Source organism: Anguilla anguilla, chromosome 9 (genome assembly GCF_013347855.1).
Source record: "Anguilla anguilla isolate fAngAng1 chromosome 9, fAngAng1.pri, whole genome shotgun sequence".
In the NCBI taxonomy this organism is placed as follows: Eukaryota; Metazoa; Chordata; class Actinopteri; order Anguilliformes; family Anguillidae; genus Anguilla; species Anguilla anguilla.
Window position 1 is genome coordinate 45,204,733 of NC_049209.1, and position 19,892 is coordinate 45,224,624.

General features: G+C 53.7%; 1 protein-coding gene across 1 annotated transcript in view; it reads right to left on the reverse strand.

Annotated features, from left to right (window-relative positions):
- Positions 1-19,892, reverse strand: part of cux1a (cut-like homeobox 1a) — a 44,118-nt gene that overhangs the window by 15,233 nt on the left and 8,993 nt on the right. The window contains exons 6-12 of the mRNA XM_035435221.1: positions 19,562-19,667; positions 15,893-16,636; positions 11,651-11,731; positions 9,328-9,429; positions 6,439-6,947; positions 5,145-5,492; positions 3,482-3,641 (exon numbers count right to left, since the gene is read on the reverse strand). Coding sequence (XP_035291112.1) covers positions 3,482-3,641; positions 5,145-5,492; positions 6,439-6,947; positions 9,328-9,429; positions 11,651-11,731; positions 15,893-16,636; positions 19,562-19,667 — 2,050 coding nt within the window. The remainder of the gene's footprint in view (positions 1-3,481; positions 3,642-5,144; positions 5,493-6,438; positions 6,948-9,327; positions 9,430-11,650; positions 11,732-15,892; positions 16,637-19,561; positions 19,668-19,892) is intronic.

Here is a 19,892-nt window from a genome sequence, read left to right on the forward strand (position 1 = left end):
CCACACACGCACTGCGCTACACCCAAACCCACTCCACACATGCACCGCGCTACACCCAAACCCATTCTACACACACACTGCGCTACACCCAAACCGACTCTACACACGCACCGCGCTACACCCAAACCCACTCTACACACACTGCGCTACACCCAAACCCACTCTACACATGCTACACCCAAACCCACTCCACACATGCACTGCGCTACACCCAAACCCACTCCACACAAGCACTGCGCTACACCCAAACCCACTCCACACATGCACCGCGCTACACCCAAACCCACTCTACACACGCACCGCGCTACACCCAAACCCACTCTACACACGCACTGCGCTACACCCAAACCCACTCTACACACGCACCGCGCTACACCCAAACCCACTCTACACACGCACTGCGCTACACCCAAACCCACGCCACACACGCACTGCGCTACACCCAAACCCACTCTACACACGCACCGCGCTACACCCAAACCCACTCTACACACGCACTGCGCTACACCCAAACCCACTCCACACACGCACTGCGCTACACCCAAACCCACTCTACACACGCACTGCGGTACACCCAAACCCACTCCACACATGCACCGCGCTACACCCAAACCCACTCTACACACGCACTGCGCTACACCCAAACCCACTCTACACACGCACCACGCTACACCCAAACCCACTCTACACACGCACCGCGCTACACCCAAACCCACTGTACACATGCACTGCGCTACACCCAAACCCACTCCACACACGCACTGCGCTACACCCAAACCCACTCTACACATGCTACACCCAAACCCACTCTACACACGCAGTGCACTACACCCAAACCCACTCTACACACGCACTGCGCTACACCCAAACCCACTCCACACACGCACTGCGCTACACCCAAACCCACTCCACACACGCACTGCGCTACACCCAAACCCACTCCACACACGCACCGCGCTACACCCAAACCCACTCTACACACGCACTGCGCTACACCCAAACCCACCCTATCAGCGTCTCCGATACCAGCGCTGAAATACTGAGATTTAAATCTGTAATATTCTAGAGAGCTGAAAGCACAGCTGCACCCTCAGTGTTGTGGGGAAAGGTACGGGGCGTCCTCTGGCGATAGGTCAGGTTTCATTGTGAGCAATCAAGAGATCTCCAACACGGTCCAAAAAACATCCAGTGCTGCAGTGTTCACAGACTGTACCAGACAGATATGCCCTGTCATTCTTTGTGTTATACCGCCCTATCGCATTTCACCATTCAGGGAGGCGAAATAGAAGTTGTTGCACGTCCCACTGATTCATCAGTGCACTTTGAGGTTCATCTCGAGCGACGATAATTAAATCTCATCGGCCTTCGCTGCCCAGTAAGGAGACTGCTCGTGTGGCCGTGAGGCACATGACAGCAGGGCAGGAGCGACTCCGTTTCATGGAGTTTTTTGGGTGCCCCTCCAAGCCTGAACGGATCTATTATTCGGCTCCATCCACTACCATTGCTAATGCTAAACCTCAAATGCCTTATTTATAGTTTTAGAGTCTTTTTAGATGCCTGGATAAGCTCAAACTTTCTAAATGCTTTGAGTCTTATGGAAATCACAGAGTGCTCCATGTCTGACTTTTCATACTGCAACATTCAGCTGCTGTATTTTGTTGTTTTTATGAGGTTCCCCCTTCAGGGACAAAATGACACCAACATTTTTAAAAAGCAATATATGGACAGAATACTCATTTTCTTCCAAGATTTGAACTCATTTGAAGAGTAGAAAGAACGTGCTGTTATGGTTACGTTTGAATATCAGATCAAACGCAAAGATGGTCTAAAAATGCACAAAGCTCCCTCGCGCTCTGTTTAAGTAAAAGGCACGGGAAGGGCCGCTTCCTTTAAAGTCTGTTTGACAAGACTGTCGCTACACTTTCAAAGAAATGTTACTCAGAAGCCTTGCTTACCGGTCCTGCAGTGGCACGGAAGGTGTCTTTCCAAAATGTCTAAGAGGGAGTGATTTTAGCTGCTTAATCCTCTGGTGCACCAGCTGTTTATTTTCCGTGTGAGAATCGATTTCGTGTTTTCGGACGATGTGGGACGCACGCCTCGCGAACCCCATCTGTCAGCGGAACGCGTCGACAGCGTCAGAGACCGCGCAGAATCGTGCCGGCGCTCGGACTGTAGGCCCGACTAACGGCTCTGCTTTGATTGGGCGCCAAGCAATTAAAATGCCCGCGCCTTGCGCCAGGGCGAGGTCCGGCCCATGGGGGGTCTGCATCTGGCTCGGGTTCCAGCGCGACCCGTGAAGACCCAGGGGTTCCACGTGACCCGCCGAAACAAACGCCGAGCTGGACGTGGCTGCAATGAGCTCGGTTGCCCGGGAAACACTTGCTGTACCCAAACGCTCCCATTCCAAACGCTCCTTCACATCTCCACCCGTCCAGTGGACCGTTGCCACGGGAACACTGGTCGGGTTCCGCTCCTTCACCCCGTGAGCCCTGGATGGCCCTCCCTGCTTTTAGCATGGTGCTATAGTTAGCGTCCGGGCCAGGGGCGGCCGGCAGCAGGTCTAACCCGGGCCAGCCGGGACAGGACGACGCAAAGGAACAGGAGGGTCCAAGCGCACCAAGATCTACTGCAGAGCTACCGCACACCTTAACAGAACCCTCCCACGCCACCCCACATCCAACCGTCCTGAAAACCACCCTGCTCTAACCGGCACAGGTTCAACCCCAGAACATCCTTTTAAGCAGTAATCAGAAGAATGAGAATCAGGTAAGGAAGAGGAGGAGGAGGAAGAGGAGGGAGGAATACAGGCCAACCGCAGCCCCCGGGGAGTTGGTGATGATGCGAGCGGCCCCAAAACAGCAGGAGGAAGGCTTGCCGCCAAACCGCTTCTCTCCTGGGGCAGGGCGGGAACACCTGGCACCTGCACACCAGCTGAACCCCGTATCAAACGAACCTTACCGAGAGTTTAGCCTCATCAGCCTCGCTGCTCTCCACTAGGAGTGGGAGTTTCTGTGGTGTAGGACACCTTATAAATACTTAAATAAATAAATAAAAACACGGTTCACTGCGACAAACAGGGACGTGTCTGTGGCTGTTCATATAAGGTGGCTCTGGTTGTGGCGTTGGGTGTGAGAGGGCGGTTGGCAGCAGTTGAGAATGGTTGAGATGTGGTGTGTTTGAGGTGATTTTTTTTTTTGCTTGAAGTGCGCATTTGGTTGAGATGCAGAGAATGAAGAGGATGTGGGTGACAGCTGGGCATGTCTGAGGTGTGGTTCAAGGGGGATGTCGGTTGAACAGGGCTGAGGTGCGGTTTGACTGAGGTGTGGTTTAAGAGGACGTTGGAGGTTGAGCACAGTTGTTTGCTGATGAGGTGTTCTGCGGTCGAGGTTAGAATGGTTGAGGTGTGGTGCGGGGGCAGGCGTGGCACGGGTGTGGGGGCACGGCAGCAGGCGTGGCACGGCGGGCGCGGCCGGGCGGGTACCTTGCGGCTGGCCCTGCAGCGGCAGCACGCTCTGCCCCAGCTCCCCGTTCAGCCACAGCTGCATGCGGATGAAGGGCTCCCGGCCCTTCTGGGTCAGCTTGCTCCAGGGCTTGGGCCGGGACAGCATGTCACTCACACTCCCCTGAGACAGGCCCAGCACCTGCAACAAAGCACACAGAACCCGGCCGGTTATTCACACAGAACCAGGCCGGTTATTCACACAGAACCAAGCAGGTCATCCACACAGAACCAGGCCAGTCAGTCACAGAGTAACCAGGCCCGTCAGTCACACAGAACCAGGCCAGTCAGTCACACAGAACCAGGCAGATCAGTCACACAGAACCAGGCAGATCAGTCACACAGAACCAGGAATATCAGTCACACAGAACCAGGCAGATCAGTCACACAGAACCAGGAATATCAGTCACACAGAACCAGGAAGATCAGTCGCACAGAACCAGGCAGGTCATTCACACACAACCTAGCAGGTCAGTCATTCAATAAGCAGAAAGGTAAACACTGTGGCAACATGTGTAGTGATGGAACATGCACATCTTCAAGGTTCCCAACGGCATACAAATTAATGGGAAGACTCTCTCTCTCTCCCTGACACAAAATCACACACACAAACACACAGCTGCTTTAAAGCCACTGAGATTTGAAACTCCATATAGTCAAGCCAGCAAAAGAACGCCTTGGCAGTTCTTTCAAATATGGGCAAAGAGAGCAGATCAGTCTCTTAGAGAAATCTCCAGGGGGGGGTATAAATAAAAGATTGACCAATTAGATCATTTACCAATAGAATAAAAGGCCAGTTTGTACATAATTTCACTCGATTCTCTCCAAAAAAACGAGTATCCTGCTTTTTCTCCTCCCCGCCTAATGTGTTTATGCGGCTGGCAAATCTTTACAAAAACGATTTGCTCGAGCGCTCACAGAATTTTTTTTAAAAAGAGGCTGTTTGTGGTTGAAATCGTATTCCCGCTGCCCGAACGCTACGCAAGGCGTGATGGAATTAACCAGCACGGCACTGACAGGAGACTGCTCTTATTTGGCCGACGTGAAAGATTCGAACTGACAACGGAAAGCCCGTAAAACCGAAGTTGGGGGGGCGACGCAGGCCCGTCGATCTGATTTTACTGGGGTTGAGGACGGACGCCTAATGGGGGAGGGGCGGCGAAACATTTGGGGCAGGGGCCGCAGAGATGGGCACCCAGTCCTCCAGCGGCCCTGTGCAGATGGGACTGAGGCGCTCATCTTGCCAAGAGACCAGAAGAAGAAGACGGGTACCTCATCTGAGAGGGGCTAGAGGGGTGGGAAACTGCTTTGGCGTCTCCCCAAAAGCCCAGGGTGGAACGTCCCAGAAAAAAAAGGAACAAGAAAACAGCCAAGCCGAAAAAAACCACCCCCCCCCCACCAAAAAAAAAATCAAGGAGACAAAATGCCTCTCGAGGGTCTAACGGAAGCGGCACACAAACGCTTATTTGTTTGACACTGACGGCTTATGCTGCAGCGCCATCTACACAAGAGCCTGAGCCTGATTTCTGTTTTTTTGGGAGTGGCGGAGAAGGGATAAGGGCGGAGTCTAGAACGGTGCGGTGTGTGGGGGGGGGGACTTTGAAAGCGGGGTTTGGGGGGTTTGGGGGGGGGTGAAGCCGCACACCTTTTCTCCGAAGACGCGCTGGCAGATGCCGTTTTTGGCCAGCTTGTCCTTGACCTGCTGGGTGAGCTCGACCGTGTCCACGTCCTGGTACATGTAGACCTCGTACTGCTCGGGCGTGAGCGGGGCCACCGCCGCCTTGGCGGGCTTGCCCAGGGGCAGCAGCAGGGCGGGCGAGGAGGGCAGGGGGCTGCTGTGGGGGGTCTCGCCGCCCCCGCCGGGGGGGCCGGGCAGGCTCAGCTCCGAGCCCTGAGAGCAGGGCGACTCGGCGCTGGGCCAGTCCTTCCAGTAGTCCAGCGAGGAGGAGGAGGAGGAAGGGCCGGCCGCCGAGCCGGACAGCCGGGCGGGCTTCTAAGCAGAGACACAGAGAGGCACAGTCAGTCAGGGCCGGCCAGACGGCCCGCCGTGGGACGGGGTGCGAGCGCACTCCCGCGGGGGGATGGGGGGGGTGGGGGGGTGACCCTACACGACCCGAGCCGGGCGTGACAGAACGGGACGCGACGGGAGCCAAGGACGCGGTGTTCGCGGTCGCCATGCCGATGGCGTTCGCTGGCTCCGCGCGCTGATAAGCTCAGGTATGCGCTGGCCAGGTTATCTGATGCAGACGCGAGCGCGGGTCGTCTCCGCCGCCGGTGTCTGAGGCGGCAGGCATTCCGACCTCGCGCGGCGGGCGCGCCGTCGCTTCGGAAATCTGATCTGGCGGCCGGAGAAACCAGAACGGTTTCTGCACGTTAAAAAAAAAAACAACCCAACAAAAAAAAAAAACCTCTGAGTGAGAGGTGAGCAGGTTCTTCAGCGTAGCGACGCCCGCAGAATTACCCCCACTCCTTTTTGAAAAACAAACTTTTGCTACCAAATACACACTCAATATCAAATTCGATATCAAGTTACCCAACCATTCATCATTTTGAGTTAGGGATCTGAAAGAGATGTGTGTGCTCACTATATGAATAGTGACAAAAACTCCTGTACAGGAATTCAAATCTCAGTACTTTAAACTGCAATACAGACTCACAGAAAAATTCAATAAAAATAACATTGGCATGCAAGCACCCAGAGGGCAATTACAGTCTTGTGTGCAACCCTCCACATATTTTGGTGAAATCATTTTTTTTTTTAAACATTAACATCAACAGCCTAATGTGCCCCACCCAAACAACCCCCCCATATCAACCCAAGCCATCCGAACTCCACCCCAATGCCCCCTACCCACACCACTGGGATTCTAACACACTGACGGGGCACCAGGGCCCTAGAAATGGGGGGAGAGTGAGAGGGAGGGGGGGTAGAGCTGTACCTCCTTGGTGTCCTCCAGGCTGCGGCTCTCCTCGGCCATGGGCTGCGGGACGGGGCGCCGGTCCGGGTGCGAGTGCACGGTGCTCCACCACTGGTCCCTCCAGGAGCTCGCCGCGCGGGCCCCGTCGGCGTTTCGGCCCTGCTTGTGGCCCCCGCCCCCGCCCTCGGCCTCGCGGACGGGCGACTCCCCGGCCTCCTTCTTGACGGCGGCCTGGTGGAAGTCCAGGAGGGGCGAGGCGGAGGAGGCGGAGGAGGGGGTCAGGGGCAGCTTCTTCAGGGACAGGGCCAGCGGGGAGTAGGCCGGGGAGCCCAGCAGCTTGGGCGACAGCAGCGGCAGGTCGGCCGCGGACATGGAGGAGGCCTTCAGCATGGGCTCCAGCGCCGCCTGCTGCGCCTCCATCTCCCGCCGCGCCTGCTCCAGGATGGAGCGGATGGTGTCGTCCGAGCTGCTGCCGCCGCCGCCGCCACCCCCGCCCCCGCTGGAGGTGGGAGGGGCCTGGGGGGGCTCCGCTGCAGGGGGAAGGAGAGAAGCACCACACCCTCAGATTCTGTTAAAAACCCTGGGTGTGTGTCAGACCTGGGTCAGTTCCTTCATTTGAGATACTCAAGACCCCCGTAAACTCCAGGAGTAAACTACTGACCATTTCAAAAGGAACATTCACATTGATATTCAGAAATAATACGATTTCAAACGATTGTACGGTTTTTGTGAGTAGTAGCTGAATTACGAATTCTCAGGCATCTCCACAGGGGTGTTATCAACTGTGACCGACTCAGATGCTCGCAAGACCAAAAGAACACGCAATGGCCAGTTGCTACGGTCTACGGTCTAATTCTCCCTGGGTGTGCTGCACCACTGCGTGAACACGTGCAACTCCTCGCTATCGCTGTGCTGTTCTTTTTTCAGCTTAGCACAGCTTATCATGCTCAGGAATGATAGATGATTTGGGGATAAAATTTTTTTAGATTTTTCTCAGAAAAATGACAACCCCTAGATTCCAGTACTGTATTTGCAGAATAATGGGTTCGAGAAACCTAGACTTAAAAATTCCGTGGGCAACACATTTTACCACTAAGCAAAAGCTCCCCACTACATTCAGAGATGCAGGGACACTAGTCTGAGCTGCTTCGCATATTTCCTGTTTTGAACTCCTGTGTTTTTGCAAATTGAAAATTTATATTGTCCGAAACCTCACCTGCATGGTTCAAAAGCATTATTTATGGCTAGTTCACTCCCTGTGGGTTAGGACAATGTCTCCACTTCACACACCAACATCTCCCTTGTCTCTAGGCTGTATGAATACCATCTCCTTCATGCAAACGATGTCAGCACAACAGCTTTTACGTCCTTCAGTGGCCGTTGTGCAAAAATCTGTACTGATTAATGATGCCATTGGTTACCAAAACCTTATTTTTCTTTCAAGTCCAGTCATTAAAAATACTCATGAACCTTGGACCGGAGACAAACAAGGCTATAACAAGGTTGCACGAACCCCAGTACTGTAACAATACTAGGTACTTATGTAATACACAGTAAATGGACAATAGTCAATTCGCAGTAAGCAGTCTGAAATAGAAACAAAACAAAAACCTGCCTGCGTTGCACTGTTTCTGGTACTAAAGCGGGTTGTCATGGCGCGCGCTACAACGTGCGCGGCTGTGCTCCAGCATCGCCGCGGCAGTACGAAACCGCACAGCACCACAGAACTGTCACGTTTCTTTATTGTAATGCGGCTCAACAGCCGTTAAGACAAAAGGAAAATAAAAAAAGCACATCAAAGAACCCTATTTTCCTTTGAATTGTAATTCACTTGGCTCGGTATAGGCTTTCAGGTACCAAAGCTTAACACTTGGGTATCAGTGCTTTCCCCGGGGAAAGATGTCCAAGTCTCCTGTCTTCATGTGATCTGTGAAACAGTCAATTCCTGTCAAATCCCTTCTTTTTTTCTAAAGATTTTATCTGCACGTAGGTAAATAGCAGTACAGTATATATATTCCTTTCTTCTTCTGTGATCTGTGATACACTTTTGAAAACGCTGAACTGAACCTGGACCGGTGGAGCGATAAGCGATAAGTTTTATCAGCAGTGGGAGGGACAGGTCTGGTGAAGTCCCCAATCACCAGCAGTCCACTGCCACCTGCCCCAGAACATAATCACAGTTAACAATAATGGCCACAATTACAATCACCATTGCCTTAAAAAAAACCTCATCATAGTCAACAGAGAACACACACTGGCGTGTATATGAGTTCGCTGAGGACTGTGTTAGTCATAAACTGTTCATCAGACATGAACATTCTTCCCCAAAAGCGACATCCTGTAGTGTTATCAGGCACAAAGGAGAGAGTCCTTATCCAGTGTTAATGAACCTGGCTTCACTTCACTGAACATTTCTTATTATCCTCAGTTAATACTGTACGAAGAAGCAGCTGTACACAGCTGGTTTTATCCCGTCAGGGAGAGGTGAGAAGGGATCCATCAGGTCACTGATGCGACAGCCACACACTACCAATCAGGTGCCAACAGGGGACCAGTTGTCACCAGCGAGAAACGAGTCTCCCAGTCAATGCGCACTAGCTCTCCTGTAGTACACTGCATAGCTTCAAGTGTGGAACATATAGCCACTGGCCAGTGAGTGAGTGTATCAGAGCAACGATATGCATCTCTAATGATAGCCCAGTACTAATAATGACTTCAGAAAGGAGATAACACATAAAAAACTGACTTGCATATGATAAGAGAATCAGTATCTTAACACATTCATTTTACAGTGATGAAAATGACATTTCAGTTGTAGGAAGCCTCCACAGAGGGAGCTGGAAGGTCCATGACTGAACTCTATGGTGTAGACAGGAGGGCAGGAGTACCATAGAGTGCTTTGCTACTCACCGGCTTTCTGAACCTGCAGCTCCCTCTTGGCCTGCTCCAGGATGGACTTAATGGCCTCGTCCGAGCCGCTCTCAGGAGTGCGGATTCGGGTGGTGATGTTACCTGCAGATGGGGGTGGGGGTAAGGGCAGGGGTTTAGGGTGAGGGTGGGGATGAGAGCTGGTGTGGGTGGCTGAGCCCCTCCACACTAGACTGATAAAAACGGCGTCACACATTTCAAAAACTGTCAAATGTTGGATCTTCGGAGCACCCAGAACACAGAAAATGCCAGCCAATAGATTCCCGCTCATACACTGCTTTTCTTACACATAAAAATCACTGACAGCTGCTTCCTGTCCTTTGTGCAGGCATATTGATTTTGCTTTACTTAATCTTTGCAGTGGTAAAATATTTAGCAGCTGAGGGCTGAGGGCAGCTAGGGGCTTTAATGTGGTCTTCTTTCAGTGCCAGCGATTCACAGGTTTAAAGCCACAACCTGAACTTCCGCCTTTCTGAACAGACGCTAATAGGAAGCACTGTAGCTGAACTGCACTTGAACCAAAGCAGGCTTTGCTATTTCGAGCCGAGCCGAGACGCACGGAATGACGACTGCTTACAACAGCGAAGGCAAAACCACAACAAGTAACGTAATTTACAACACAATCCGTCGCAGCTGATCCCTTTGAGATTTGAGAGAGAGGGAGAGATGGCTGCCGATGTATCTCAATACGAAATACATAAACATACTCTCATGAACAACAGGAAACTATAAATGATGAATAAAAACGGACGTCCATTAAACAGAAAAAATGTATGTGTATTCTGAGTAAAACAGCAACTCTACCTGCAGCTCCATACAGGACCCCACTGTACCAGCAGCACCATACAGGACCCCACTCTACCTGCAGCTCCATACAGGACCCCACTCTACCTGCAGCTCCATACAGGAGCCCACTCTACCTGCAGCTCCATACAGGACCCCACTCTACCTGCAGCTCCATACAGGACCCCACTCTACCTGCAGCACCATAAAGGACCATACTCTACCTGCAGCTCCATACAGGACCCCACTCTACCAGCAGCTCCATACAGGACCCCACTCTACCTGCAGCTCCATACAGGACCCCACTCTACCAGCAGCTCCATACAGGACCCCACTCTACCTGCAGCTCCATACAGGACCCCACTCCACCTGCAGCTCCATACAGGACCCCACTCTACCTGCAGCACCATACAGGACCCCACTCCACCTGCAGCTCCATACAGGACCCCACTCTACCTGCAGCTCCATACAGGACCCCACTCTACCTGCAGCACCATACAGGACCATACTCTACCTGCAGCTCCATACAGGACCCCACTCTACCTGCAGCTCCATACATGACCCCACTCTACCTGCAGCTCCATACAGGACCCCACTCTACCTGCAGCTCCATACAGGACCCCACTCTACCAGCAGCTCCATACAGGACCCCACTCTACCTGCAGCTCCATACAGGACCCCACTCCACCTGCAGCTCCATACAGGACCCCACTCCACCTGCAGTTCCATACAGGACCCCACTCTACCTGCAACTCCATACAGGACCCCACTGTACCAGCAGCACCATACAGGACCCCACTCTACCTGCAGCTCCATACAGGACCCCACTCTACCTGCAGCACCATACAGGACCCCACTCTACCTGCAGCACCATACAGGACCCCACTCCACCTGCAGCTCCATACAGGACCCCACTCTACCAGCAGCTCTATACAGGACCCCACTCAACCTGCAGCTCCATACAGGACCCCACTCCTCCTGCAGTTCCATACAGGACCACACTCTACCTGCAGGCCCATACAGGACCCCAGGCTTTAGGGCAGAGACGCGTGTCCACTCAATTACAACAGGACACAGCTGCGTTACACACAGTCATCCTAATTTTGGGTAACTTCCTTACTGTTGCACGGAAACTTCTGGAATTGGTCACTCATCAGAGAAGCGATAAGTCGTAAGTTAAGTCTCCCTGAATTTGGAAATGGAGAAAAACATGTATGAAAAGCCTGGCAACTCTGTCGGTCAACAAAAGGCGCATTACCTGACCGACACACACAGGTCTGTCACACCACGCCACTGACGAAACATGACACAGGCACGTTTAGAACCTCACGCTCCTCCCAACCCCCATAACTACCACCCACCCGCCACCCCCACCCCCCACCCCCCACCCCCCACCCCCAATCCCAGTTTTTCAACAGACTCCGGGCCAGAAGGAGAGCAGAGGAGCAAGGCAAGCTCAGACAACATGGACACAACCCCGCTAGTCACACTCCAACCACGATAGTGAGGGCAGGGAACAGACCTGGCCGCGCGGTGCCGTCCGAGCCGGTTCTCCGCTTCGGAACCTCCTGAAACACTCTGTTCAGGTTCTGGCCCGGGTTCTCTGTTGAAAAACAAGCGGCGACAGATAAAAGAGAGGCGTCAGGCGCTGGGGAGGCCGGGGGGGGGCGCGGGGCGGAGCCCCTCACTTTCAGCACTGCATTCGATCACAGCCGCCCGTCCGCCGATCGCGGATCGGGCCCCGGCCGCCGGGACGCGCGGGTACGCGGCCCTCCCCCCCCCCCACCGCGGGGAGGCACCCGCTGCGTCTTTAAAGAGCGTAACGGCTAACCGGAAACAAAGCGCGCTTCGCCATCTTCAAGGCGGTTCAGAAAATGGGGTCCCTGTCTTCACCCGGGTGCAAACAAAATGGCCGACGGAACAACGACTGCACCATTTTGAAAAAAAAAAAACGACCGGGTCTACCTGACACACAGAGGTGGAGAGAGAGGGAAAAGGAGTCTGAATTCTCTTTTCTGCCTGCTCCAAGGGTGCCATCAAAACGAATACGCCGTGGCACCGGCGAAGACGGATTTAGTACCTTTGTGATTCACGGCACGGAAGCTCCTGGAGGCAATGCAAATCCACCCAGAAAACACGGCGCTCGGTGTGAAACGCTGCCAAACAGTCACGGCAAAACCCGTAGCCCCGGGACACGCCCTTCCCGGCCTACTGCTGGCTGATAACCGGCACAAGCCTCAACTGCCATTCGACGAAATTCACTCTGAGATGTGTTAAAACAGTTCGCGTCGGCTGGACACACACCTGCACATGCACTTGGCAGTGAACCCCAGGCTGGTGTCTTCTGGAAGCGGTACAAAAATGAGCTAGCTGATATTTCTAGTCTTTATAAATGAGCTCAAGCTAGCCAGTTAGAAAGAGGTTGACTACGAAAGGAAAGAAACGTTCATTATTTACTTAAGATATGTGGACCTCCAATTTTCTATGGCGTTTCAGGGCAAACCTTCTAGATTTAAGGACTTTTAATCACTTTTGGGAACCATGTATGTAGCCATAACAATTTCCTTCATCTTTTAGCCTTAAAAAAGCAGTCATTCATGTGTTTTTCAGAAACACGAATAACTGCCATAGCTGAGACATCCGTACAGCACAGTGTTCCGATTCGGCCCCGTTTCGCCTTAGGAATCCTGAGGACACGAGGGCCTTGGGGCACCCTGCCGACCCCAGACTGCTGGAGGCCGTTACGAAGCGAACGCAACGGACAGGAGCATCATGGGAGAACCGGCGTCCCTCCGCTCGTCTCCGCTATTAGCGCCGCTTAACTCAATTCCTTTCAGCGGCCGAGTCGGGCTCGGTCGCGTGATTGAGACGGACGAGACCATGGAGGTCACCACCTCACCCCCCCCTCCCCCACACGTCGCCCTCGTTCTCGTCCATCAGGGCGGCGGTGGGACCGTGAGGGTCCCGCCCGCCCAAATCAGAGACCCTGCGTTCGACAGCCCAGCGCGTACTTCCACATCGGTTTCAAATTCCACACGACGGCCAGTGGAAGCGCTTCCGCTGGTCACGCAAACCCTTATGGGGAAAACACGCTACCGAAGAGGACGCCTTCAATGTGCGCATCTACTGCAGAACAGAATGTGAGGTCAGAGAAAATCTTCTACATTTAGATTTCTCTCTCTCTCTCTATCTGCTACAAACCACAGTCATCGGCTGACATTAAACGTGTAGGCAGAGGAGTTGGTAGAAAGCAGAGCACAGGTAACAGAAGAAATGTCTGACAGAAATAGGTGTTGCTAAATTATGCACGCACTGTACAATACTTCAGAGTTACTCCACATTTTGTATGCGCATCTCAGCACCGACGGCAGTTTTTTTTCTGTACGCCAACAGGAAACACAAACACAGCCTGTAAAAGCGACCGGGACGCTAACTGTCCCGCTAACGCAGAGCCGGCCGCTTCCGATTCGGAGCTGCTCCCCCGGTGTCGTTTTTCATTCCCGCTCGTTCGAGGCAATAGCCGACCGTCCGTGTCGATCTCCCGGCCTCGGCGCTGAACAAGACGACAAACAAACTCATTTTCGGGGGCCCCGTCCGTTCGCCAGCGCGAAGGTCCGCGGAGAGACGCACCCGCCAGGGCGCACTCGCCGCGGCGGCCCGTCGAATCCCACGGGCGCACTCGCCGCGGCGGCCCGTCGAATCCCACCGGCGCACTCGCCGTATCGATTATCGGAGAACAGACAAAAGGGCGCTGGAGACAGATAGATCACGGCCAGAGCTAAAGCGATCGCCCACCCCGCTGAAACTTTCACCGCTCCACCATGCGCTTCAGCCGGCACGAAGCGGGGCAAAAAAAACGGCCACCGCAAATCAATACTTACCGTGACACGCGCGTCTGTGTGTCACTTCCACTGCCGTGTGGGGTGCAGGGTCAAGCTTACATGCTCTACGACTCAGTCACTACTGTATGTGTACACTTACAGTCACATGACCCCCTCAGTCACTACTGTATGCGTATACTTACGGTCACATGACCCCCTCAGTCACTACTGTATGTGTGTACTTACGGTCACATGACCCCCTCAGTCACTACTGTGTGTGTACACTTACGGTCACATGACCCCCTCAGTCACTACTGTATGTGTACACTTACGGTCACATGACCCCCTCAGTCACTACTGTATGTGTATACTTACGGTCACATGACCCCCTCAGTCACTACTGTATGTGTGTACTTACGGTCACATGACCCCCTCAGTCACTACTGTATGTGTATACTTACGGTCACATGACCCCCTCAGTCACTACTGTATGTGTACACTTACGGTCACATGACCCCCTCAGTCACTACTGTATGTGTACACTTACGGTCACATGACCCCCTCAGTCACTGCTGTATGTGTACACTTACGGTCACATGACCCCCTCAGTAACTACTGTGTGTGTTTACTGATGGTCACATGACCCCCTCAGTCACTACTCTATGTGTATACTTACAGTCACATGACCCCCTCAGTCACTGCTGTATGTGTACACTTACGGTCACATGACCCCCTCAGTAACTACTGTGTGTGTTTACTGATGGTCACATGACCCCCTCAGTCACTACTCTATGTGTATACTTACAGTCACATGACCTCCTCAGTCACTACTGTATGTGTATACTTACGGTCACATGACCCCCTCAGTCACTACTGTATGTGTATACTTACGGTCACATGACCCCCTCAGTCACTACTGTATGTGTATACTTACGGTCACATGACCCCCTCAGTCACTACTGTATGTGTATACTTACTGTCACATGACCCCTTCAGTCACTACTGTATGTGTTTACTGATGGTCACATGACCCCTTCAGTCACTACTGTATGTGTTTACTGATGGTCACATGACCCCTTCAGTCACTACTGTATGTGTATACTTACGGTCACATGACCCCCTCAGTCACTACTGTATGTGTTTACTGATGGTCACACGACCCTCTCAATCACTACTGTGTGTGCTTACATGACCACCTCAGTCATTACTGCAGGTGTTTACTGATGGTCACATGACCCCCTTAGCCACTACTGAATGTTTTTACTGATGGCCACATGACCCCCTTAGCCACTACTGTATGTGTATACTGATGGTCACATGACCCCTTCAGTCAATACTGTGTTCACCGATGGTCACATGACCCCCTCAGTCACTACTGTGTTCACCGATGGTCACATGACTCCCCTAGTCACTACTGTTTGTGTTTACTTATGGTCACATGACCCCTTCCGTCACGACTGTGTTCACCGATGGTCACATGACCCCCTCAGTCACTACTGTATGTGTATACTTACGGTCACATGACCCCCTCAGTCACTACTGTATGTGTATACTTACGGTCACATGACCCCCTCAGTCACTACTGTATGTGTATACTTACTGTCACATGACCCCTTCAGTCACTACTGTATGTGTTCACTGATGGTCACATGACCCCTTCAGTCACTACTGTATGTGTATACTTACGGTCACATGACCCCCTCAGTCACTACTGTATGTGTTTACTGATGGTCACACGACCCTCTCAATCACTACTGTGTGTGTTCACAGTAACTGTACTGGCACTGGGAGTGACTGGTTCACAGAATGTTCTGGATGCTACCGAGAGGAGACTCATTAGTGGACTAAACCTCGGCAGTTCTGGCTTCGATTAGCGCCAAACACGGGCGCCGTGCCCGGCGCGGCCGCGTGAGGCATGCTGGGAGCGCGCGGGGCTCGCTCACCTCGCTGGCGTCCCTGAATGCTGCGCAGCGCCAGGATGTTCTGCTCGTCGGACAGGAACTGGCGCATCTTGTGGAAGGGCTCCTTGCCGCGGATGGTGAGCTTGTTCCAGGGCTTGGGCCGGGCCAGGATCTCGCTGACGGAGCCCTGCGACAGGCCCAGCACGTAGTGGCCGAAGATGCGCTGGCCGATGTTGTGCTTGATCAGCTGCTCCTTCACCTGCCGGGCGATCTCGGCCGTGTCCATGTCCTCGCCCTCCGAGGCGCTGCCCGCGCCCTCCGACTGGCTGGGCGAGGGCGCCATGCCGTTGACGTCGGGGCTGCCGGCGGGCTGGGGCAGGGGCTGCGGGAGGGGGCTGGCCGACAGGGAGGGGGCGGCGTAGTGGCCCGGGGCAAAAAGCATGGCGCCGGGCGCGTCCTGCAGCGCTTTGGAGTAGAAGGTCTGCATCAGCTGCCGGTGGAGGAGGGAGTTGAGCGCCACCTTGCCCGCGAGCGGGTAGGCCCCGCCTCCGCCGCCGCCGCCCGCCATGCCCGTGCCGAAGAAGTCCTGCCCGATGCCCGTGGGCGAGAACTGGTGCGTCCCGTTGGCGCCCGAGGTGGGCTCGGAGGCGGCGCCTGGCCCCGCCCGCAGGAGGAGCTGGGAGGAGGGCGGGGGAGGGGAGCCCTGCAGGTTGGCGGCGTTGGCGGTGGCGGGAAGGCGCTGCTGGCTGTCCGCCGACGCCTCTTTCCCCTTCCGCACGGCTGAGCCTACGACAGGTCAAAAGCAAAGCATTATGGGACACCAACAACACAGCATATATATATATATAATGCATAAAAACACAGCATATGTATAATACATAAACTGCAAGTTGGAGGGAAACAAGGATAACTGACAAACCCAAACTGAATTTATTTCAGTTTTTCCCATTTCCATGGCAACCTTTCTTATGCCCTTTCTTTTTCTTCTTTCTTTGTAAGCAGTACTTGGAAGAAGTATAAAAATAATAATAATAATAAAATATAAAAAAAACTCTAAATTTCACTGGTCCTTTTCCAGCCATCTAACCATCTAACCAGCACACAATTCAGCAGGACTCTCAGAACAGCCCTCTGCGGAAGGTTCTGGAGAAGCAGGGGGGTTGACGTTATTATCAATGACGTGTTTTAATTACTCCAGTGTCAAAAATCAGAAAATAACTTACAATGAGGGGCAAACATAAGGACAAAAACAGTCCAGGCAAACTTCTCTGACTCATGCAACTGCAGGGGAAAAATTCACCAGTAAAAAAAACTGCAAAAACTAAAAGGGCAGCAGACATTAGCCTGATTTTTGGGCTTTGGGCCAATCCAGCCCTTTACCGTCCCCTTCTGCACCGCCCCTCTCTGCCGGCGGTACCCAGATGAGGAGGAGGAGGGTTATCGTCCTGCTGATCGGCCTTCTCTCTCTCTTGCTCTCAGGGTCTAAAGGCTGGCTGGGGAGAGCTCCGTGCGCTGTGTGTGTCAAATGAGCCTCTGCTCCCCCTCCGTAGGCTTTCAGGCTAACCCCAATTTTAAGGATTCGCAGGGGGGACCCGACATCATCTATACTACGCTCATGCACCCGGTCGTGAGTCACACTGGCGCACCAACAGTGGTCCTCTTCAGAGAAAAAACAAATCAGTCATTTTACAAACCACAGTCTAAGGGATTCTTATACTTCATACCGCTGCACAAAATGACCTGCTAAAGTCCGTGAGGGCAGGCTGTGTTCCGCTCGTCTGAACAGCACAGAGGAGCTCACGAGAGCCTTCGTCCTATTTGGTACAACTCAGAGAGCGAAACGGGAAGATACCTCAGGCGCACTCTCCAAGTCCAATCCATGTTAATGCGTCCATACGCCAGCAACGATGCCCGGGTTTTTCATCTCCACGCCACGTGCACAAGCGCGTCGTGGGCCCAAATGCCCGTTTCCTGAGGGGGAGCGTCACGGCGACCGCAACGCCAGCGCTACGGCGCGGTTAGCATCGCGCTAACCGCTCGCGCAAAGTTCCAGTTTTGCATACGCGGGGATAATGAATTCCGCAAAGTAGGACAAAGACACGCGAAACCGGCGGAAAGCAGCCGGCGTGCCTTCAGGTCCGCTGAACGCCTGATAAGGTTAGGCCAACGGGGGGATACCATTAAAAATACAAATTACTCGCTCGAGTTTTCGGTACATCCCCGCAGCAAAGCTTACGTGACATTTTCAGAAACCTGAGCGGCCCAGACTGCGGAAAGGGCAGCGGGGGGCGGGGGGTGGGGGGCGAGGGGGGGGGGGGGATAGCTCGGCTTTTCACGCCGCGTCGCCCAAAGGTGTCCCGCGCGGCGCCAGTCACGCCACGCCACGGTAGCGGTCGGGTCGGCGTCGCCCGGAGAAAGACGCGGTTCTGACCTTCACGTGCAGACGGCTCGCCCCGGCAAAGCTTCGCCGCTGCCGTCGGTTTTTTGGGCCGAATTTAAACTCGGGGAACTTTTGGGGAGCTGTTTCTTTGTCTTCTTTACCTTTTGAAAACATTCTTTTTTTTAAAAACTCCAAACAAAGAGAAATCCAACCGCCTCGCCGCGTGTCAGGGAGGGCTGTCAGAAGAGGCAGCCGCGGTGAATGTCGCACCCCTGACAGGAACGCAAGCCGCGCAGCTAAACGCGGAAAAACGATAGCATCTCTGAGCGCTCGCGAGCCTGACGCGCACCCGATGAATCTGAAGTGTCTTGAAGTGCGATTTTGCAGGGGGGGGGGGGGGGGGGGGGGGGGGGTGGTGGGGTGGTGGTGTTGGGGGGGGGAATAAAAAAAGAGCGAAGCTGAGCGACAGACAGCCGAGCTCAAAAGCGGCGCTTCAAGTCTCGACGATCAAAGCGAATCTCCCCGAATCAACCGTTAGACCTGTTTCCATTACAGATCGCTGTCGAGGTGTGTTGTGCGTCAAACACGGAAAACGCAAACAGCAGGCAGCAGTCAAGATCGTCTACGCACCCCCCACCCCCCCACGCACTCCAAAAGTACCTTTTTCTTTTCAAAGTGATAACTGTCCCTTCCTGTTTAAGCACTTTTCGCCTGGACAAGGATGTAGCTGGCTCTTACTTCCTGTTTAACAACTGGACTTCCTGTGCATGAAGGTGCATTAAGCAGCGAGCAGACACGGGCAGAGAGCACGACGTGACTGATGGACGTGCACTGTCCCTGACCCCCTGCAGGGCCTGCACTGATACAGCCCCATGCTTTGATCCTGACTCTGACAGCTCATGCTTCTCGGCTCTGTTCTGCCAGCACTGATTGGACCTGGCCTGGTTCCCACTGCACACCAGTGCAAGAACACCGGTGGGGAGGGTCTACGGATGACACCCTCGATGAAGTAAGTGAAGAAACTGCCAGGAATGTCACATCTCTCTGGCTATGGGCGTTCGTTTGTGTCAGTCTGTATGCACACGTGCGGGTGTGCATTTGTCTGCATGAGCATCTTTTTTTGTGTGTGTTTGCATTTGTGCGTGTGTTCACGTGCGTGCGTGTGTGTGCGTGTACATGTAACAATGCGAGCATGTGCGTGCGTGTGTGTGTGTATGTGTGTGTGTGTGTGAGTGCGTGCGCGTGTGTCCCCCCCGGCCCCGCCCCTATCCAGGACCCGCCCTGACCCCGCCCCTTTCCCGCTCCTGGCCCCGCCCGCGCCCAGCGCTCACCGCTCAGCTCGCTGTTGCCGATGCGCAGGGGGGCGCCGTCCGCCTGCAGGGCGCGGCTCTTCTCCTGCAGCAGCGCCTCCAGGGGCTTCGACGACTCCTGGGGGAGCTGGGGGAGGGGGGGGGGGGGGGTTGGGGGAGAGGGGTACGGGTGGGTCATCAGCGGTGCATTCAAATCCACTTCCATTCAAACTCAGCCACAGCACAAACGTTCGGCGGGGATTTTTCAACAGACTAACTTAAATTTAATTTAAACTAACCAAATTAATTTTCCTGAAACGACTACTGACCCAAACCCTGGTAGGAATACGCCCGCTTTCTTGCATGCAATTAT